This window comes from Phodopus roborovskii, unplaced genomic scaffold, assembly GCF_943737965.1.
Source record: "Phodopus roborovskii unplaced genomic scaffold, PHOROB, whole genome shotgun sequence".
Taxonomy (NCBI): domain Eukaryota; kingdom Metazoa; phylum Chordata; class Mammalia; order Rodentia; family Cricetidae; genus Phodopus; species Phodopus roborovskii.
Window position 1 is genome coordinate 33,675,948 of NW_026126567.1, and position 23,760 is coordinate 33,699,707.

Here is a 23,760-nt window from a genome sequence, read left to right on the forward strand (position 1 = left end):
AGGTTTGTTTCCAGAAATGGATTGTCCCTCCTCTCAGGACAGGGGCTTGACATTTTCCACACCATACCTGTTAGAGACCACAGAGGAGGAAGAAAGGTTTCCTGGGAAGTGAGCTAGAGAGAATTTACCCCCCTCCCCCTTTTTAACCAGTCTGTGAAGACTTGGGCTTATACTTTTAACTGCGATAGCTTAGACAGAAGTTGGTTTTTCCTCTTCTCTCTACTAATTTCTCACAGGCAGAGTGTCTGATGAGGCACACGGCTTATCTTTGTTTCATTTTTTCTGTTTGTGTCAGAGCTTCTCAGTCAGAGAAGAATATTAAGGACATAATAAAGATTTTCAGTATTTTCAGACCAGGCTTTATGAACTTTAAATTTGCATATGGAAAAGGCCCTCATTACTGATTGCCCTATCTGAATCATTTGTGTTACATATTAGATCAGGGCTTCTTAAGCCATTTGCTCTTGTAGCCCCTCTTCATCTGAGGAATTTTCATGATATTAGGTATAAGTATATACAAAATACATATATAAATATTTACTGATAATAAATCATAAAAATACTTCCAACACTTGTTTGGTATACATAAAATTTGATCATTTATTAAAGATGGGGTAAAACTAGCAAGCTAGTAAGATAGCTGTGCTTGTATATTTTGTGTAAAGAACTTAATATTTGCTGATATTCAATATTGCAGGGTGCAGAGAATCTTTAGCATTTTTCGGAGTTGGTTGTTACTGTGATTTTATTATTGTCAATGCTGAGGGCACTACTACACATAAATATGAAACACAAAATGACAGAAGTATATTTATAGTTGGAAATTCTGGCTTAGTCCCAAGCCAAACTTTATTAATTAATATTTATGAAAATGAAGTTAGCAACTAAACAAAACAGTTTTAAAACTCAAACATCCTAACACTATACAATCAAAGATGCATTGATACTTTTGTACTTATGTACTGAGGAATGATGGTAGGAGAATATTGGAAGTCTTTGCCCCAGTAGTTAAGCCATTGTCTTTCTGTAAGAGCAGAACATGATGGCTACATGTTGTAACATACAGCATTTTCAATCTCAGACAAGATTTTTCAGACAGGACTCCTTGGCATTGCATAGTATGATAGCACGTGTGGTATGAAGGGCATGTGTTACATATTCAGAACCAAGGGTGCAGTGAATTCTCCATTGCAGGTGATCTCTGATTCTTTGTGATTTGGTTTTGAATTACTTTTTAGTCATTGCTTGATATTACCTGTTTTTCACAGTTCACCCATTCATCTAAGCAGCCCCAGTTTACGAAGCTAAAGATTAATGGAAAGGCTAGCTTTTAGGGATGCGCAGACATGGTGACTATAGCCAGGAAGTTTTGGCTCTCACTTTTATCTTACTTATGCATAGGCTTTTTTGGTACTTGAGGTTCCTTACTTACTTATGTTTGTTTGTTTATTAGGAGGGCGATGTTTTAAAAAGTGTCCGAGTCTTGGGAGAATAGCAGGACAGACATAGTACAGTGGGAGAATAGGCAGGACAGACATACTGCAGGGAGAGGCTGAGTCTCACTGGCAGAGACAGTACTGCTTTATAGTTTGTATGGTATCTGTCCTGGCTTAATCTTTTGTCTAGTTTTATATCTTAGATATTAACTATATGTACTCATAGGCCACACACTATGAGGCATTTGTCTGGAGTCGCTCTCTTTGTACTAGAAAAAGTTGAGATTTGTCAGATATATGTTTATACTACAGAAATAGTAGCTCATTAATTCCTGAAACATTTTTATGAGAGCAGGCAGAGGCTGGCCTTGTATGCACAATTATTTACAGTAAAAATAAATACAATTATTTGTTCCTTTTGCAGAGATGGCTGTTTCTGTGATTGTTCAGGGACAGAATAGTGGTAATACAGCATAGGTTTTTCTCTCCTGTTATCAGGCAGCAACTTAGAAGGTGGGCTAGCTAAATATATTCTGTTTATGAGGGTGGCAATGTTTTTCCCAGGCTATGCAAAAATATAATCCACCATGGTTTGCCAAAAGCTCCTAACTTCAGTGAATGTCTAGACTCACAGAACTTGGTAAATAGTTAAGTTCATGGCTAAGAGTACAAGACAAAACTCAGCAAAAGGAACTAGATCCAAGCTTTCTAAAATCTTAGAGGAGGTCTCCTAACAGCAAGCTGTGGGAGCTTGTGAATAGTATTTTCTAAAAGAGGTGTTCATTTATGGCTTGGAGTCTAGAGTCTTTGTGGGTGTAGATGTGTGTCAGTCACAGAGGCATACAGTTCGGCAAGACTGAATGAAGGCTATTGCTGACATTCCAGAATGAAGGTGTGTGCTCATCATAAACCACAGTGTGTGTGATATCTGGGCACAGTGAGCTAGTTAGAGATAGTTTGAGTTAGAGTAGGCAACATTTTTGTTGCTGTTATTTTTTTAAACCAGACATCAAGAGCCAGGCTGTCAAGCAGACATTTTTGGGTTTGCAGTTTCAACTTCTGTCTGCAATGCACATATATTTCTGACTGACATGATATAAGTTATATTGGTTCAACTCTATCCTGTGAACCAGGATTCGTTATTGGAGCTAAGAACTGTGTGTTTTAAAAGTAAGCACTCATACAATTAGAAGTGTACTTCTGAAAGGAAAAAGGAGAGGCAGATGGCCCTGAGGTTCAGAAGGTTGGAAGAACTATGCCAAAGGGATTTGTGTCATGAGTGAAACAGTAGATCCTGTACAGAATAGCAAAAATATTCCTTATTGTGGACTCACTTTAAAAAGATGTTTTTAAAGCAACACAGCAATAACAAATTTCAAGAAAGACTGGGTGTGGTGGTTTGCACTTTCAATTGCAGAACTTGAGAGGCAGGCAGATCTCTATGAGTTTGAGTCCACTTTGGTCAGAGCTATATAATTAATCCCTCCCTCAAAAACAAAATGAGAGTACAACAAAAAGATGTTTTTAGTGGCCATTTTTGCCTATGCTATCTTAATCATCTGAAAAAGTTCAGAGTCTGGCTCATAACTATTAGCTCCCTGATTACGTTTGGATCAAGCATTGCTGATATGGGATTCTGATGTTCTAGGGATCGTAGATGGGTCACTGTTCAAAAGGATGCTTCTAGTACTTCTCAACAAACTTACTGTTGACACAGAGGGATAGTAATTTGTTACTTTGCTGTCTTAGCTGTAATTGCTTTTCATTAGTAACTTGAAAATTGTGCACTGGTTTCCATTGATTTAACCCCAGTTTTTATGAAAGTATATTTTTATTGCATTGAAAATCAACCTTATTGTAGTATAATCACACACGGAAGTCTTGGTCCTGTGAATAAGTGTTACATTCTTATGTCCTTTCTGTTTTGAATTGTTTCCTCTCTCCTTCTTAAATTTTTTTCCTGATAGTAGACAGAAATGTTGGGGTTTGTTTGCTTGCTTGTTTGTTTCTTTTTCTTTCTTTCCTGTTTTTCCTTTCTTTCTTTCTTTCTTTCTTTCTTTTTTTTTTTTTTTCTGTTCTTCCTTCTTGGGCTAATTCTTTGATTTTCTACATTACCACATCTCTCCTGAGAATTGAAGAGAAACCTCAAATTTGGTCTGGTGAAAGATCTATGAAAGCTACATTTGGAGTTTCAAATGAGTGAGTTTATGAAGCATGTGGAAAGCAAAAGTATAAGAACAGCAAGTATCAAATACAAGTGGCAGCTAGTAGCAAAACTGTAAAAGGAGACTTTCTCTGTCTGTCTCTATCTCACTGGACTGGTTTCTTTCTGCCAACCAGGCCCCACAGCTGCTTAATAAAATCACCACTCTGAGGTTTAATGCCAGTTACAATTGTTTGGCTCTTGGTAGGCTTCTTACTCTGTAGCTCTCTCTTAATTATTAACCCATTTCTATTAATCTGGGTATCACCACGTGGCCCTGGCTTACCTAGGTGATGTCCTGGCATCCTTTCTCCTAGGGGCTACATGACATCTTCTCACTCTATCTTTCTTCTCCCTGCCTCTTTGTCTAAATTCTGCCTGACCATTGGCTGAAACAGCTTTATTCATCAACTTAGAAGAGAAACACATAGTCACAGCATATAGAAGACATCTACTAACACAAAACAGCTTCAAATCAGACTTAACATCAGCCAAGACATGTGGAATAGCCTGGCTGAGAGAGAAAATACAAAGGTGCCTCATCAAATCAGGCATGCACAGTGGCCAGCAGAAATGACGGGAGGACAGGTCAACATACGGGAGCATCTCTATGGATCTCACTGAGGACATTTTTATAGCACAGGCTAAACATCAGTCACCTCTGTTGGAAACAGCTCACCTTCCTGTTCTTCTCAAGGGCACAGTCCTTTCAATGCACTGAGCTGAATGAAGGTAAAAGCTACTTGTAAAATAACATCTCTTAGGGAACTTCATGACCTGAAAAAAAAAAAAGCACTGTTTTATAGGACATGGAGTAATTTAAGATTAGGCCACAGCTTGACCTCAACAGTGATGAGTTATACAATCTTGCACTATTCTTGTTCATTACTGAAGCTACCACTCAAAAATTGAAGTAAATGTTCATCAGCTTTATATTATTTTTTTTTTTGGCAGGTTGTTTTTCTATAGGCTTATCTCTGACTCACTGCACAGGGAAAATCTTAGAAATGGGTGTACTTTTTTTTTTTAATGAAATATACCAATAGTGATTTTCTTTTCTTTTTTCCCCCTTTTTAAAATTTTTTATTTTTATTTTACATATCGATCCCAGTTCCCTCTCCCTCCCTCTGTCCCTCCCTCCCTCTTTCTCTCTCTCCCACTCTCCCAGGCTCCCCCCACTCTCCCCTCCCATCCTCCCCATTCCACATGTAGGGTGATGACTTCCAGGAGGGGTCATCTAAATCTGTCAAGTCATTTGGAATAGGAACTGGGCCTTCTCTCCTATCTCTAGGTTAAGGGAGTATCCCTCCATGGGAAATGTGCTCCCAAAGTCCTTTTGTGCACCAGGGATACATCTCAGTTCCACCATCCGAGGTCCCCTAGACTGCCCAGGCCCTGAAGCTGAGACCCATATTCAGGGGATCTGAGTCAGTCCAATGCTGGATTCCCAGCTATCAGTCTGGGGGCCCATTAGCTTCTCCTTGTTCAGGTCGGCTGTCTGTATCTATTTCTGTAGCCTGGTCTTGTCCTCCCTCTCTGCATCTGGATTCTAGTTCGGCTCAGTGTTTAGTTGTGGGTGTCTGCTTCTGTTTCCATCAGCTACTAGATGAGGGCTCTATGATGGTGGATAAGTTAGTCTCGATCTCATTATTAGGGAAGGGCATTCAGCCTTTCCACTGTTGCTCAAATTGTTAGCTGGGGTCAGTCTTGTAGGTCTCTGGACATTTCTCTAGATTCAGCATTCTCTTCAAACCTATAATGGCTCCCTCTTTTATGCTCTCTCTCTCTTTCTCTCTCTCTCTCTTTCTCTCTTTCTCTCGTCTATTCTTCCCCTGACTCAATCTTCCCAGTCCCACGTGCTTTTCTCTCCTCCCCTTCTTTCTCCTAGTTCCCTCTTCACTCACTGGTCTCCCACTCCCCATAGGCCCAGGAAATCTTGTCCCTTTCCCCTTCTGTGGGGGACCTTATATGAATCTCTTGGAATCCTCCTTGTATTCCAGTTTCTCTGGCATTGTGAATTATAGGCTGGTGATCCTTTGCTATATGTCTAAAATCCATATATGAGTGCGTACATACCATGTTCCTCTTTTTGTGACTGGGTTACCTCATTCAGGATGGTTTCTTCAAGTTCCATCCATTTGCCTGTGAATTTCAAGATCCCATTGTTTTTTTTTTTTTCCACAGAGTTGTATTCCATTGTGTAAATGTGCCACATCTTCTTTATCCATTCTTAGTTGAGGGGCATCTAGGTTGCTTCCAGGTTCTTGCTATTACAAATAATGCTGCTATGAACATAGTCGAACACATGTCTTTGTTGCATGGATGTGGATCATTTGGGTATATGCCTAAGAGGGAGATTGCTGGGTCCTGTGGTAGACTGATTCCCATTTTCCTGAGGAACCAACATACTGATCTCCAAATTTGCTGTAAAAGTTTGCACTCCCACGAGCAGTGGAGGAGTGTTCTAATTTTAGCCATTCTGGCAGGAGTAAGATGGTATCTCAGAGTTGTTTTGATTTACATTTCCCTGATAGCTAAGGATGTTGAGTGCTTTCTTAAGTGTCTTTTAGTCTTTTTTGATTTCCTCTATTGAGAATTTTCTATTCAGTTCTGTACCCCCATTTTTTTAAATAGGGCTATTTGGTATTTTGTTGACTAGTTTCTTGAGTTCTTTGTATATTTTGGAGATCAGCCCTCTGTCAGATGTAGGATTGGTGAAGATCTTTTCCCAGTCTGTGGGCTGTCCCATGGCTTACAAAGCTTCTCAGTTTGAGAAGGCCTCATTTATTAATTGTTGATCTCAGTGTCTGTGCTACTGGAGTTATATTCAGGAAGCAGTCTCCTGTACCAATTTTTTCAAAGGTACCTCCCACTTTCTCTTCTAAGAGGTTCAGTGTGGCTGGATTTATGCTGAGGTCTTTGATCCATTTGGACTTGAGTTTTGTGTGTGGTGTTAGACATGGGTCTATCTGCAGCCTTCTACACACCATCATCCAGTTGTGCCAGCACTATTTGTTGAGATGCTTTCCTCTTCCAATTGTATACTTTTAGCTATTTTGTCAAAAGTCAGGTGTTCATAGGTGTGTGGTTTAGTCTCAGGATTTTCGATTAGATTCCATTGGTCTCTTTGAAGCTTAGATTTGTTTCTTGTATGCAGCAGAAGGATGGATTCTGTCTTCGTACACATTCTGTTAGCCTGTGTCTTTTTATAGGTGAGTTAAGATCATTAATATTGAGGGAAAGTAAGGACCATTGATTGTTAATGCTTGTTTGTTTTAGATTTGTTGTTGGCAGTGGTATTGTGAATATATTTGCCCTACTTTACCCTTGGGTTCTGGTGAAGTGGGATTATCTATTGCCTGTGTCTTTGTGAGAGTCATTAACTTTCTTGGGTTGGAGTTTTCCTTCCAGAACTTTTCTGTAGGGATGGATTTGTAGATACGTATTGTGAAAATCTGGCTTTGTCATTAAATATCTTGTTTTCTCTGTCTATAGTGATTGAGAATTTTGCTGGGCTGGCATCTGTGGACTCTTAGTACTTGTAGAACATCTATCCATGAACTTCGGGCCTCGAGAGTTTCCATGGAGAAGTCAGGTGTAATTTTGATAGGTCTGCCTTTATATCTGACCTTTTCCTTCGCTGATCATAATAATCTTTCTTCATTCTGTATGTTAGGTGTTTTGATTATTATGTGTCGAGGGGTCTTTTTTCTGTGGTGCAGTCTATTTGGTGTTCTGTATGTTTCTTGTACTTTCATGGGCATGTCCTTCTTCAGATTGGGAAAGTTTTCTTCAATGATATTGTTGAACATGTTTTCTGCTTAGGTGGGTCAGGAGTTTGATGTCTGTAGCTCTGGGCGGTCCAAGCTCTCTAGGAGATCTCGCCTCAGGCAGGGGCCCAGGGATGGGGGTCAAAGATCCAGCAGGCAGGGACTCAGTATGGTCCCATGGGGATAGGTAGGTCTAATGTGATGAGAGCAGCTCCAGGAAGTTCCCTGAAGGTGGCAGGATTGTTGGATCAGCCCTCTGTTCCAAAGCTCAACCAGAGGGGTGGGGCAGTGGGCAGGATATAACACAGGGTGGGGGGAGGGCAAGCTCTTCACAGGGGGTGGAGGAGTGGGAAGTGGGAGGCAAGGGGGTGGGGAGAGAGGGGGTGGGGGGTCAGGTGGTGGTGGGTGTGTATCAGAGCACCAGGAGCTCTTTGGGGACAGGACATGGGGAAGTGAGATTCGGGACCAATCCAGGGAGTTCCCAGGGAAGGGTATGGGAGGGATTCAACCCCAACTGGTCCCAGACTCAAGCAGAGGTCCCGATTTTATTTTCAATATGAATATTGGCTATCTTTATACTTAGAAAAAGAAATAAAGTTTGTTTTTTAAAAATCTTCCCAGATATGCTAGAAACCACTTTAAAATAATTAATTAAATGCCCTGACTGCAGTTTCCCCTTCCTTTTCTCCCACAGTCTCTCGCTCCCTCACCTCTGTCCCTCCAGTCCTCTCCTCCATTTTTATTCAGGAAAGGGCAGCCTCCCTGGATATCAATAAAACATGGCATATCAAGTTATAGTAAGTCTGAGCTCCTTACCTTGTATTAAGACTGGGCAAGGTGGCCCAGTATGGGGAATAGGGTCCCAGAAGCCAGTAAGAGTCAAAGAAAGTCCCTGCTTGAACTTTTAGGAGTCCAAGCTACACAGCTGTCACATATGGCAGAGGGCCTGGGTCAGTACCATGCAGGCTCCTTGATTGTCAGCTTAGACTCTGTGAGCCCCTATGAGCCCATGTTAGTTGATGCTGTGGGTTTTCATGTGGTGTCCTTGACCCCTCTGGTTCCTACAATCCTTCCTTCCTCTCTTCAGCAGGGTTCCCTGAACTCAACCTGATGTTTGGCTGTGGGTTTCTGCATCTGTAGAAACAACCTTTAAAAGGTGTAAAACTTTGTCTGGATGTATTGCTGACTTTTATAGATTTGGGACTAGTGATTACTGCATATAGATTAATAAACTTTTCAGTCTATTTTGTGTTCTAAAGAGATCATATATATATGTATGTATGTATGTATGTATGTATGTATGTATGTATATATCACATTTATTAAGTGGGTTGTCAGGTATGGCATATTTAAACCCCCAGTACTTAAATAAGAAATTGGTCTCTTCTTACCAAGGAACATTTAGAATTTAACTGATAAAATTCCAAGGGGAATTAATTTTGGCTTTAATTAAAAACAAGCTCTTGAACACATTTCCAACTATGTAGTTGGAAGGATGAAGGATTGATGATTTCTGAGAGGTTCTTGACACACAGTCATAGTATCTCAGGTCTACCTCTGGGGATGCTTGCTCCGTAGATATGTCCTTTGCCTCACTCCCTGCTTCAAAGCATCTGTTAGCTTCCTTCTATATAAAAATACTTTCTTTTTTCTGTATTAAAGTAGAATTTTCAAGATATTTAAAATGTAAGTCATGTAAATTAAATTTGCATCTAGGATCTTATAAGCTTGTTAATGAAGGAAGCATTCAACAGAAGTTCTGAGACGGCTCAAATATCTAGATTCTCACTGGAATTTAGAACTAAGGTTAGAGTAAGTACCAATTACAATTAAAACACTGGTTAAGGATTAATACAGCAGTAAATTCTATTCTTTCTATCAGAAAGGAAGTATTTGTATCATGACTAATCAAAAGTGCATAAGTCACTGTACAACTTCAATAAGTAAACAACTGAACTGATTATAATTTTCCTGCATAAATAATCATTGGAATAGTTTGCTATCACAAGACACTGGAAGAACATTCCACCTGTCATTTTGCCTTAATTCAGATTTTAAGTAATTTTTATTACTATCTTATCTTTCAGTTTTAAAGTATTTCTATATCAATGTGTTCACTTTAAATTCAGATTAATTCATTTTCAGGTAGCCAATGAAAAAGTATTTCCATGCTTAAAATCCCAGAGTTTGAGGGGCCGAGGCAGGAACTCTACTTAAGTTCAAGGCCAGATTGGGTTACATAGTGAGTTTCATGGATGTTTTGCTTATAGAATGAGACTCTATCTCTCAAAACCAACAACCATACACACATTTTTTTTTGTATATTTAAAAATAATGTTTTAGCCAATATAAGCAATGAAACAAAATATTATGGGGCAGTCTTATGGCAAAGATTAGAAAATTTTAAAATCCTCTTGTGAGGACTTTTATAGCTTGAGTGAACTTGAACACCTTGATGGCAGGCTTTACACGCAATTCTTTTTATTCTGTATTGAATCCCCAGTGCCTAATTTAGCATAGATACAGCATTTAAAGAACTGAGTGTCCTTTGAATGACAATGACTGAAATAGTAGTTCAAATGTGGAAATCCTAGTTGTCTAATAGAAAGTCCTTGACTTCATGTATTTGATCAGGACTGCTCCAATTGCATGCTGGCCCCTGGATACTAACTAGACCCTGCCTGATTCCAGGAACTGAGGCTCAGTATCTGCAGAAGTTTTTTGCCCATCTATTCCAACTATGAGGACATGTCTTCACCCAGGGAGGTTTGAAGAGAGCCTTGGAGGGTCTCTTGCATTATGCACCTGGAGGAACTTGGGGATAGAAACAGCTGGAACTGTGCCTCTCATGCGTAGCCAAGGATAGGGAGCAGTTGTGGCATTGCTACCCTCAGAGGCCAATTCCCAGACTCTAGGAGCACCATCTAAGAAGCCATCATGTGCAAAGTACTAAGGAATGCAATCTAGTCTGACTTCACTTCTTTCAAATGTACTTTTGCTTTATCATAAACCAAGGTTATACAGAATTTGTGACAATCAAAACACCTTCCCCCATAAGAACTCAAAGATAATGAAACCTGCAACTTTCTCACAGAGCTGTGTTTATGTCTAATTTTTTTCTTAGATACATGCTCAGGGTATACATATTTCTAAAGCCTTGGTTCATAATACAGAGGCTACCTGTTGGCCCATATTGTCATTCTCTAGCCTCCATCGATAACTTGCTATCATTTTCCTGTCTGCCTTCCTCTCCTGTCCCCCTTTGTCTTTTGTTCTCCTCTTCCTTGTTTAGTTTTTATGAGGTAGTGTCTTTTATATAGCCCAGGCTGGCCTCAAAAATCACTGGGATTGGCAATGCTCTGCCTTAGTCTCCCAAATGCTGGGATTATGGACATGTGGCACTATACCCAACCTTGGCCATTGCTTTCAGTATTTCTCTCTTTATTCTTTCTGTATCCAACCTAATTCCTATTTCCTTTTCTGTTGTCTTTGTCCACACTGTCCTTCAGTCATTACTCAGCATTAGTGTACATTATGAGATAAACACTATAATCAAGCTAATGAATATATCTAACACTTTATATAGCTAGCTGTCTCAGTTAAGGTTTCTATTGCTGTGATGAAACACTGTGACCAAAAAAGCAGGTTGGGGAGGAAAGGGTTTATTTGGCTTACACTTTCACCAAAGGAAGTCAGGATGAACTTAAATGGTAGGAACCGGGAGGTAGGAGCTGATGTGGAAGCCTATGAGGAGAGCTGCTTCCCGGCTTGTTTTTCCTGTCTTGCTCTGCCTGCTTTCTCATAGAACCCGCCAGCCCTGGGATGACACCATCCATTGTGGACGAGCCGCCTCCCATTGATCACTAGTTGAGAAAATGCCTTACATCTGGATCTCATGGAGGCATTTATTTCCTTACCTGAAGCTTCCTCATCTCTGATGACTCTAGCTTGTGTCAAATTGATAACACAAAGGTAGCCAGTGCATTTTTATTATTTGGTGTGTAGTAAGAACACTTAAGGTCTGTACTTGTAGCAAATTTCAAATTATGATTGCAGTATCATTAAATATAGGAATGGTATTATACCTTCAGGATTTATTCATTCTATGTAAGTAATACTTCATATCCTTTTAACCAACAACACCTTACTTGCCTCTAGTAATCACCATTCTCTTGTCTGCTTCTATGCATGTGATTTTGGATTTCATTTTTTTTTAGATAAATACAGTTTTGTCTTTCTGTGTCTGGTTTAATTTACTTGGCACAATGTCCTCTATCCATGGATAGGTTTATCTATGTTATAAGTGGCAGAATTCCCTTCTTTTTTATGATAAATCTTATATTTATGTTGACAATGTTTTATTTATCAATTTCTTCTTTGATTGGCATGTAGGATTGTTCCATATCCTGGATGTTGGATGTTGAGAATCATGCTGTAGTGATCATGGGACTGCATATGTTCTTTTTAGATATTTGCTTCATTTATTTTGAATACAATATACTTAGCAGTTGGGATTTCTGGACTTTATGATAGTTTTGTATGGAAACACATGCTGTTTTCTATAACAGGTGATTTGCAATTTGTATTCTTATTAACAGCTAATAGCATATAACTAAAGCTTTCTCAGCATCCTCATCAACACTCGTTACCTTCTGTCTTTTTAGTAGTAGTACTCTTAACAGGTGTGTGGTCGTACTCATGGTGATTTTGACTTTCATTTTCTTACTGATCACTGACATTGAGTGCTTTTTCATACATCTGGTCACCATTTTTATTTCTTTAGGCTAAATGTCTAAATTTAGCCCTCTACCCATGTTAGAATCAGATTATTTGTTTTCCTTCCTTTTGAGTTGTCTTAATTCCTTTTATATTTTGGATATTAGCTCCTTCTCTAGGTTTCCTTTTCATTCTGTTGTTTTTTTGCTTTTTGAGTACTTTAGTTTGAAGCTTGTTTATTTTTGCCTTTGTTACTTTTACTTATGATGTCGTATCAAAAAACTCATTACTCAAAAGTTCCAAGGATTTTTACCTCTATTTTTTATAGTCTTTAAGATTTAATATAAATTTGTATTTATGAATTTTGACTTGGCTTGTTTTTAGTTTGGCTTAGGGGTACAGTGTTATTTTTCTACATATGGATCCCAAGTTTCCTAATACCACTTATTAAAGAGATTAGCCTTTTATTTAAATTTAATTATTATTATGTTTTTAGAATTTCACACATGAGTACTGTATATTATTTCAACCACTACCTTTCCAGTTCCAACTCTTATAGTGTCTGCTCTCCTTTTCAAGTTCATGACCTTTCATACACACACACACACACACACACACACACACACACAGAGAGAGAGAGAGAGAGAGAGAGAGAGAGAGAGAGAGAGAGAGAGATTGATTGATTGATTGATTGATTGATTGATTCAGGGGTTTGTTATTGTGATAAAATACCATGACCATTGTTTTCATTAGTGTTACTATTGCTGCAATGAAACACCATAACCAAATCAAGTTGGGAGAGGAAAGGATTTATTCAGCTTACACTTTTATATCACTGTTCATCACTGAAGGAAGTCAGGACAGGAAATCAAACAGGGAAGGAACTGGAGGCAGGAGCTTATACAGAGGGCATGGAGGGGTGGTGCTTACTGGCTTGTTCCACATGACTAGCTCAGCCTGCTTTCTTATAGAACCCAACACCACCAGTCCAAGGGTGGCACCACCCACAATGGGCTGGGCCCTCCTACATCAGTCATTTATAACAACAACAACAACAACAACAACAATAATAATAAAATCCTTATAGACTTGCCTACAGGCCAATCTGATAGAGAAATTTCTTAACTGGAGTTCTCCCCATATAATTCTAGCTTCTGTCATGTCTACCAGAAACCATTTAGGACACAAACACACACACAGACACACAGACACACACACACCACAAAACATACACACTCACACACACACACACACACACACACACACACCTGAGCCACTTAGTATTGCTCTTATATATTTAGAGATGATCACTTGGGATTAGGTAATCTATCAGGGAGGGAGCCCATCCCTGGAGAAGATTGTCCTCTCAACAGCCATTGATTGCCCATAACCCTTGATCTAAGGGTGAACCTTCATTATGCCAGTTTTACTTAGGCAACCATGCTGTTATTGAGATTTCATGAACACAGATTTACTGACTTTATCATGTCTAGAAGACAGTATCTAGACCAAGCCATCCTGGTTATCTGTCCCTTACAATCTTTCAGCTCCCTCTTCAGTAATGTTCTCTGATGTGAGATGCCATTCTGTTTCTCTTATTGGTTAATGAATAAAGCCCTGTTGGTCAATACGGAAGCAAGATAGACATGACTAGGACACAAGGAGGATTCTGGGAGATGTAGTAGAGGAGAGTCAAGATGTAGGGAAGAGGTCCAGACCCTCTCTCTGGTAAGATAAGACCACGTGGAAACACTTATATTAATAGCAGAGGGTTAATATTTAAGACAGAGCTAGCCAATAAGAAACACTAGTAGCAGGCCAACAGCTTTATATCTAATACGGTGTTTCTGTGTGTTATTTGGGGCTGATGTGGCTCTGGGACCAGGCTGGAGGGAAACTGCTTGTAACAGTTCTCTGAGGCTTAGGTGTACAGGTTGTATTGTATTGGAGCAGGACACCCTGAGCATACTTATTCTTTGCATTATGACCAGGTGTTGATCCCTTCAGTAGCATCTCTCTGCTGTGAGGGTTGACAGCTGCCATGTCTGTGGGCATAGGATAAGTATTCAGAATAGTTAAATGTATTATCTAGGGAAGTGGCAGTGGTAGAGTCTTCGGCATTTCTAGCCATGGGTGGTGGACTAGGTTTACAGTACTGGGTTTGAGAAAGACTCCCTTTTTCTTCATTGTGTATTCTCAGCCCCCTACACAAAGATCCATTGACAGTAAAAATGTGAATTTATTTCTGTGTTGAATATACTGTTCCATTAGTCCATGTGTATGCTTTTATGTCAATACCATACTATTTTGATTATCATAGCTATAGCTCTGAAAAATAATTTGAAATTAGGAAGTGTAATGGCTTTACGTTTTTCTTCTTGGTGAAGCTTGGTTGGCCTTTTCAGGATCTTTTGTAATCACTGCCTTAGCTAGGCTTAAGCTAGACTTTGCATAGGGCAGTTATTTCCTGACTTTCCAACTCTGGAAGTCTTTATGGTCCTCTGTACTTAGACAGACCAGGAGGCCTTTCTCCCTCTTAGCACATGTATCTTTCTCAGCTTTTACTATAGACATGCTGTGAACCTCATATTGATAATTATAGCTTTTATTTTTAATTGAATTACTGCTTTAGAATAAATATTCAGGATTTGAAAACTAGATATAGTGGGGGTCTGGATGTTGTTTTCAATTGCCGTATCATTTTGCAGAACAGGTTTTAAGCACTTTATCAGCAGTGTGCCAGCAATTATGGAATAATGGCAAAAATAAATGTTAATAATTTTTAAAATCACCACCTTGAGTTTCCTTTGGTTTCATTTCTCAAATGTCTGTGATTATTTTGTTTCATTTGTTTTAGCTCAGCTTTTTGAGACATGGTCTCTCTATTATGTAACCCTGATTGCCTTGAAACTCACTGTGTGGATCAGGCTGACTATAACTCACAGATAGTCTCCTATTTCATAGACTCTGAAATACAAAATAATTTCATTTTATATCTCTCAATGCATTGGTTCTATAGGTTACATATGCTTAAATTTTACCTGGAGAATATTTTCTTGAACAATATAACAATTGAGAATAAAGACATTACTTAGAAATCAGTTTCTTAAATATGGCATTAAGATGTTGGTTTTTCAAAGCAGTAGGGAGAAATAATAAGAGAGATAAAGATAAGATGATTTGAAAAGTAAATGAGGTTCCATCATACAGCTTGGAATTTCTCAGGAGGATTTCAGTTTCTGCCATTGCTTCTCACTTGATCAAGTTTTTGCATCTCTTTGTTCAGGAAGAGATAATGATGATGATAAGGACGACGCAGATAACCTGAATTTCCGGAAGAATTTGCCTTCATCAAGTCAGAAGACACCTACAAAAAAGGTAAAACTACAAGGAGAGGGTTCTCTGCCAATTGATAGTGGTAGTACTTAGATCACTGACTTAGCTCTCATAGGAATAGGTGTTTATTTACTTCTTACCACAGTTATGTCAGATTCAAAAAGATACTTCTGATATTAAAAGTGACAAACATTGAGAAGACGGGAGGGTTCTGTTTTTGCCATTCTAAAGGAAAGTACTTTCATAGTTACTCTGGAAATTCTAACTTATTTTCATATTCATGCTATTTTTAGTTACTAATAGGTACAAAATAAAAATCTTATGAAGTATGAAGCATACCTAGATACATTAATGATGATTTTTTGTTGATAGAAATAATATGACATAATGTCTTCAAATTATGGCAAGACAAGGTTGCGAAGAGTCTAGCAAGACCAGTATTCTCGGCATTCTGGCTTTCTTGGGGAGCTGCAGCACAAGAAGGGTGGCATATCTTAAGCTTATTTATAGATGCTTTGTACTTCTGTTGCTTTGAGGAAGAGTCTTGTTAGAGAGCTAAGGCTGTGTCTGTTTAGCCTTCCTCCCTCAACTGGGATCACATCTGTGTCACTGTGCTCAGCTGCATTTTCTTTTCCTCTTATCCAATCAACTGGAGCTAGGGGACTTTGATAATGCTGCTGCCCTCTCTTTCATCTCCTAGAAGTCCCAGAAGAAACATCTGTACCATGAGCAAGTGCTGCTCTGTACCCCTCCCTTCCACTTGCTTCACACTTCTGCTTCCCCTAAGGCTGGCAAGAGCACTGCTTTAAAGAGTGATGGAGCTTGGTTGCAGTCTGTAGTCTTGTCGACCTTTCTCTTGTCTGTGAGGTACACAGTCAAGGTCATCTTCACATCTGGCTCAGAATCTCTAGCTTAGTGTAGTGTTTGTTAGTCCACAGAGTGATTTTTTTCCCCTTTAGTAAAGATGATTTGAAAGTGAGCAAATTCATGGAATGTCTCAAGGAGTCTCTTAGCATATTTAATTATACAGAGTAATGTGTTTCATTTATTATGCCATTTTCATGCATGTATATAATGTGTTTTGATTATGTTTTATCTCAATGCTTTTTTCACAAGTTGGAAGCTTAGCTAGATGGGGTCTTTCCAAGGTATTGTTTCAGTGCAGATTAGGTTTCTCCTTAATGCCATGAATCTCCTTAGCAACTACATGCTCCTTTCTAGAACAAGCTTGGGGCCAACAGTAAGCCATATGACAACTCACAGCTGTCTGTAACTCTAGTTTCAGAGTACCCAACACCCATGGCAAAATACCAACATACTTAAAGTAAAACTAAATAAATTTTAAAAAATCAAAATTCCTTAAAATTCCAGGGGAGGATGAGCCTTGTTATAACCTCCTCCCCCCATGATAGGGTGCTGAGTGTCCAGTCTTGTGCAGGTTATCATAGTTGCTGTGAGTTCAAGAGTGTTGTGTCTCTGTCATGCCCAAGAGAGAGCGTTTGACATTAATTACTCTACCTTCTGTCTTTCTGCCCCATCTACATTGTTTCACTCCCCAAGTCTTAGAGAACATTGTGAGTAAATGTCCCATTAATGGCTAAACATTCAACAGTCACTTACTCTTAGAACTTTGGCTAGTTATGAGTCTCTGCTATCTTTCCTTCCCATTGCAGAAATGAAGCTTCTGTGACCAAACACAACAGTAACACTAATATACGGGAATAAACATAATTATTGAGGAGATAATTTGGTGAGCATATTGCATATACATATCAAAATATAGCTGTAGCTTCTCCACTAGTCATTTAACAAGGTTTATGAAAATACAATTTGCTCCTATGGAGTAGGCCTTATCTAGATCTAATCAGAAAGTGGTTAGCTACCCCCAGAACAGACTTGCCATTATTGTACCAGTGTGCATGTCTTGACTGACAAGTCAGAAGACTATCATGCAGTGTCTGTGGCTCAGCAAGGTTGTTGGCATCCCTCCCCAGAATCCTCCATTACACTCTGTAGCACTATGAGGACTAACCAGCAGGTGCTTCCATACCAGTTACAGTTGATTTCTGTATGTCTTACAACCAGAGCATTTAGTCTTCAGCAAGAGACACTAGTGTCTTTTACCATCTAGTTGTCATGAGCAACTGACCACAGTGGCAATTTCCTGTATTGTTTTAGGGCTCTAGGGAGCTTCCCTGAACAACAACTTGTAGTGAAGTAGCCCAGCTCTAGCACTGGGATCCTCATTCAGTAACTGTAGTGTCTGGGATCAGTTTTAGTCACATATACAGGATGCTTATGTTCAAACTCTTAATTTTTTAATTTTGTTTTATATAAGTTTTATATAAGTTTAATTCCTGTGTACATTTTTATTTGGATCAGGGTCTCTTTATATAGCCTAGGCTGACTTTGAACTATGATTTTCTTGCCTCCATCTCCTATGTACTAGAATTACAGGCATGAACCATCATGCCCAATTTGATTCTTTCTAAAACAGAATACATTTTGTGACTCAGTTTTTATTTATCTTGTCAAATTTTATGACATTGTTTATCTAGAAAGAGTTTTGATATGTTTCTTACTTTTAAGTAATATTTCATAACATCCCTGGATGACTTCTGGAATATGTAAGGGGAAATTAACTAACTTTACCAGAATTACTTATATTTCATAAGACAATTTGATACTATTACTACATGCTTTCTATCTTAATATGATGTTGTTTGTTAGGAATTGTATTGTTTATAGACTTGCAAATTTAATACTGGAAGGTGGTTAAGTTTTTGTCTATTATTCATTTTTGTTACGGAGAAACTGACACCTACAAAGGTGAGTAATTGGGCCATGACTGAATGACTCTTCAGGAGCAGAGAAAAGAGCCTGCCTCCTAATATTGTTATTTCACATTGTCCAGCAAGGATACCCTTGTTGTGTATAGTGTAGACAAACTTATCTAATTCTTTCTTTAATTTGCTGTTAATTTGATTCATTGAGCAATTGCCCAAAGACCTGGTGTCCTAATAATGTATTGTGTTTCTTCTTGTCTTGATATTCTTAGCTAATTTCATTTCATTCAACCAGAGACATGATAGGGCCTTCAGCTTGAATTTCAGCCATCTAGAATAGTTTGCTTTAAAATAGTTTTAAACAATTTATTTTGTTTTATTCATGAGTCTTGTTTGCCTGCATATAATCCATGGTCGTGCTGTGCATTGATGGAAGTTGAAAGAGGTGTTAGATCATGTAGAATGGAACTGGAGTTACAGATGGTTGTGAACTGCCACATGGGAACTGGGTAGTGAACCTGGGTTTTGGAAGAACAACAGGTATTCTTAACCTCTGAGCCATCTCCCCAGGCTCTAGAATAGTTTGCTTCTTTAAAAATGCTATTGTATCAGTTTTAAAGTGTGATTTGAAAAGTATTGTCACATGGTTTTTATCCCTCAAATTAAATTCAGTGTTGTCCACCAATGAGCCAGGTACAATACATAACGTTACAGGTATATGAAAGAAGAATAACTATTTCCCTTTAGGCAGTGCAAAGACATGTAAAATTACTGAATTTAGATCATGAAAGTACTAAATTAAAGATAAATGTAGTGTTAAGAACTTTATTTTTTAATTAATTTTTATTTAAATTAAAAACAATCATTATTTTACATACCAATCCCAGTTCCCCCCACCACCCTCCCCATTCCCACCCACCATCCACTCCCCAGGGAGGGTGAGGCCTTCCATGGGAGATTATCAAAGTCTTGTCACATCATTTGGGGCAGAACCTAGGCCCTCCCCCATGTATCTAGGCTGAGAGAATATCCCTCCATGGGGAATGGCTCCCAAAGTCCATTTGTATACTAGGGATAAATACTGGCTCCACTGCCAGAGACCCCATAGACTGCCCAAGCCACCCAACCAACAACCCCATTCAGGGGACCTGGTTTGGTCTTATGCAGGTTCCCCAGCTGTCAGTCTGGAGTCTGTGAGCTCCCACTTGCTCAGATCAGCTGTTTCTTTGGGTTTCTCCATCATGGTCTTGACCTCTCTGCTCATCACTCTTCCCTCTTTGCAACTGGATTCCAGGAGTTCAGCTCAGTGTTTAGCTGGGGGTGTCTGCTTCTGTTTCCATCAGCTACTGGATGAAGGCTCTAGGATGGCACGTAAGGTAGTCATCAGTTTCATTATAGGGGGAGGGCATTTAAGGTAGCCTCTCCATTATTGCTTAGATTCTCAGTTGGGATCATCCTTGTGTATCCCTGGAGATTTCCCTAGTGCCAGGTTTCTCTTTAAGCCCAAAATGGCTCCTTCTATTGAGGTATCTCTTTCCCTGCTCTCCTCTGTTCTTCCTCTGACTCAACCTTCCGAATCCCTCATGTTATCCTCTTCACTATGCTTCTCCTCACTTCTTTCGTCTACCTCCCTCCTTCCCCCCTCCCCTGTGCTCCCAATTTGCTCCAGAGATCTTGTCCCTTTTTTCTTTTCTGGGGGACCGTGTACGTCTCTTAGGTCCCTCCTTGTTTCCTAGCTTCTCTGGGGTTGTCAATTGTCAGCTGGTAATCCTTTGCTCTTGGTCTAATATCCACTTACGTACATACCATGTTTTTTTTTTTTTTTCCTGTGTCTGGGTTACTTCACTCAGGATGGTTTCTTCTAGTTCCATCCGTTTGCCTGTGAATTTCAAGATTCCATTGTTTTTTCTTTTTCCACTGAGTAAATGTATCACATTTTTTTCACGCTCGCTTCAGCAGTGCATATGCTAAGAATTTTATTTTCACAGTAAAGAGACTGTCATAGTCATAAGCACTTACATAAATTTCTTTTAGCCCATAGTAATAATCAGTATATTCAAATGTAGCTAATTTCTATTAGCTTTAGGTAGTTGAGTATTCAATGTATATTATTTGAATTTAATGAAATAAATATTAATTATAGTTACTTAAAATAAAATATTTACATATATGAAATTATATTATAAACAATTAATAAGTATTAATTATGTAATGATATTAATAATCTGTACTCTATCTTGAAAAATTGGAAAATATATACTAAGTCAATGTACATTTGAAGTGATTTTTCAGAGAGTTAAATAACATTGTGTGATTGCAATTGATTCTATCATTAAAGATCTTACTACTTTTAAGACTGTAGCAACCATGTTTTTTAACTATATTTTGCTAAAATTGAGCATTAAATTTGTTTCCTTTCTTATGCCTCTAGGTTTTTGAGAATAAAGTTAATTCAGAGAAGGTGAAATCCTCTCATATGACATTCTCAAGTAAAAATTACGAGTTTCTTTTTCAAGAGCCTTCAGAAAGGTAAGAACAATCTATTTATTGAGTGAGTTTTCTAGTTATTCTCTTCATAGTCATAGCTGGCCCTTTAAATGGAGATGGTAACCACGGACCCTTAATATCTGATCATTTTTCATGATGCAATTCTTTTTAACCCAATTTATCTTTCTTAGAAATAAGTAAATATGTGTAGAGTCCCTGAGGAGAGACTGTTCCTTTAAGTAGCATAAAAATGAGTGCATATTCAGATTTGTTAAACAGTTGATCTGTTTTCAGAAAGAAAATTGTATTTTTAACCAGTGGCCCAACTAGAATGGTGAATTCTTAGTACTACATCTGAAAAAAAAAAATTAAAGAACCAGAAGAGAGTAAATTTCTATTTCAAAAAAAAAATATGAGTTTTTGTTTGTTTGGTTTGGTTTTTCAAGACAGAGTTTCTCTGTATAACAGCTCTCACTGTTCTGAAACTTGCTTTGTGGACCAGGCTGGCCTCAAATTCACAGAAATCCACCTGCCTGTACCTCTCAAGCGCTGGGATTAAAGGTTTATGCCACCATGCTTGGTGATAAGAATGAGAGTTTTTATGTTTATACAATGTTCAATTTTAGGTACTACATATTAAATCAAAACCTATTTGATTGAATTGTGTTCCTAGAGAAATTTATCAATAACATTAGCTGTACTCACCAGAAGAGTATTGCATGATAATATTAATATTTTTGTATGTGTACATCTGTGTAAAACATATGTGTGTAATATACAGACATGCATTAAAAGAACAGAAAATAATGACAATTCCAAGTATGTTGAAGCCCTATTGTCTGGTGAGTTCTATACTCTAATACAAAATACCACCCTTGGCATTTGGATAATAGCTTAAGTAAGCAAATAAACATAGAAAGACAAGTGGTTACATAGTGAGTATTATATAGCCAAAATCCAAAGACTATGCTATAGAAAGCTTATAGCTATTTACAGAAAGGAGTTTAATTATGTGTATGTGTGTGTGTCTGTGCACATGTGTGCAGGTACCCATGGAGACCATAGGTGTCAGGTCCACTGGAGGTGATTGTGGGTTCTAGGAAGTAAACTTGGGTCCTCTACAAGAGCAGTGTACATTTTTAACTGTTGAGCCATCTCTGCAGGCCCTCACAAGCATTTTTGAAAAAGATATAACTATTATTGGATTTAGACTTTAATATAAATAGAAAGCTTAGCAGATGAAAAGAGTGGGGAGGGAATTTTCAAGCTGAGAGATGTTTGAGAAAAGTAAGGGCTTGTGAAAGTATTTACTAATGGTGAGGAGGATGTGTCAAGATGAGATGATGTATGTGGGTTGGGATGACAGAAAGCTGGAGAGAGGAGAATTAAAACTAAAAATATAGTTCAGGCTGGAGTTAAGGAACTCAGTGTGTATGAAGCGAAGCATTTATTTTATTCAGCCTACTAAAATTAAAATGAAGCACAGTTAGATTTCTAGTTGCATTCCTCTTACTGTCTGCCCATCCATCTATCCTGTATTTTTACCCCCTCCCTCAGCCTTGAAAGTTACTGAGGGGAAGGTGAAGAAGATAGCTTAGAAAGGTAGGAATTGAACATTAATAACATGTTTACAGTGGTTCTAAAACAGGAGGAGAAAATAGTAAAAACATCAAAAGTTCCTACAGAACCAAAAAAAAGAGACAGCTAAAGCATAAAGTACATGTGAAAACCAGTAGAAATTATGATGAAAAATAAGCAGCTGCAATATTTTTTATGTGTGCAACAAAGAATGGCCTTGTAATCATAATTTTAGAAGAATTTTTCTAGACATTGAACATTAAGTCTAGACATCAAATGAGGGGGGGATTTGCTAAGTGAGATTGCAAATGAAAGTGCAAGACCAAGGTCCAAAGAATAAGGAAATTGAGTAATAAAAGTCAGAAAGAGACCAGGTCGTCAGTACAGTAAGATTTTTTTTTTTTAAAAAAAAAACAAACGTGTAGTAGTTATTAGCTAGACTAATGAAGGAAAATGTAATATTTCAGGGTATGAAAGAATATATAGATAATTAGTTGTTGAAAGACAAGTCATAGTTGATTAATTCTGAACAGGGAACAAATAAGGAGTGATGAGGAAAGTTGATAATCTAAGTGTTTTCAAAGAGTAAGTTCTGGTTTATATTTTCTAAGAGTGGTTATTGATTTTCAGGAAGGAAGAGAATTGAGTAAGGACTACATGAGGGGAATGATTGCAATGAGCTCTAGTGATCGGGTGGTAGACATTGTTCAAGAACATGGCAATGGCTCCTAAATTGGTATTTGGGATACCAGTTGTTCCTGTACCTCTTGTTGCCTAGCGAAGGGAGAAGAGAGGATGACTGGTGGATTGGCCAAAGGGTTTGCAAGTCAGGCGCAAGGGGAGATGAAGTGTGTGATCAGGTGTTAGAAGTTTAGAGTTACCCTAGAAGGGAGTCAGTTAGAGGCGATGAGAGTGGGAATGCCAGGAACACGCAGCTGATTGAAATGATGTGGCTGACTGTTGACCAATGAGATTATTAGAGGTTCTTTTCTAAATGTACACGTTATTTGTTTTTCTAACTCTCGTGTATGTTTCTTTTCTAGTGAGAGTGATGAGACTATGTGGAATGTCAGTGACTTTCCGCACAACGACAGGTGGAACAGTGTGGACACAGAGCCTGCAGGGCCATCAAAGACTGTCTCCCCGGGGCTTCCTGGTATGGTATTGCACCATTGGTGCTAGTAAGTTCTCAAAGGGTATACACAAAGATATTTTTTAACAAGAATGAAAGAAAGATCTGCGGTAAACTTTTTAATGTGAAAATACTTTAAAAATAAAACACTAGCCCTTCATATTTATGAGAACAATTTCTACCTTTCAGTCCATTTGTATTTCATTGTGTGTCTGTGTTTGTCTGTCTGTGGAGTCTACATAGTATGTATATGTCAGTGAGTGATACTGTACCTTCTTATAGCATCCAGCTCTGCCTAGTGTCTTTGGAAAGTTCT

The 23,760-nt window shown here is 38.4% G+C and overlaps 1 protein-coding gene across 1 annotated transcript in view; it reads left to right on the forward strand.

Annotated features, from left to right (window-relative positions):
- Window positions 1-23,760, forward strand: part of Ptpn20 (protein tyrosine phosphatase non-receptor type 20) — a 70,174-nt gene that overhangs the window by 16,216 nt on the left and 30,198 nt on the right. Inside the window, exons 2-4 of the mRNA XM_051202499.1 lie at window positions 15,412-15,503; window positions 20,679-20,776; window positions 23,356-23,468. Coding sequence (XP_051058456.1) covers window positions 15,412-15,503; window positions 20,679-20,776; window positions 23,356-23,468 — 303 coding nt within the window. The remainder of the gene's footprint in view (window positions 1-15,411; window positions 15,504-20,678; window positions 20,777-23,355; window positions 23,469-23,760) is intronic.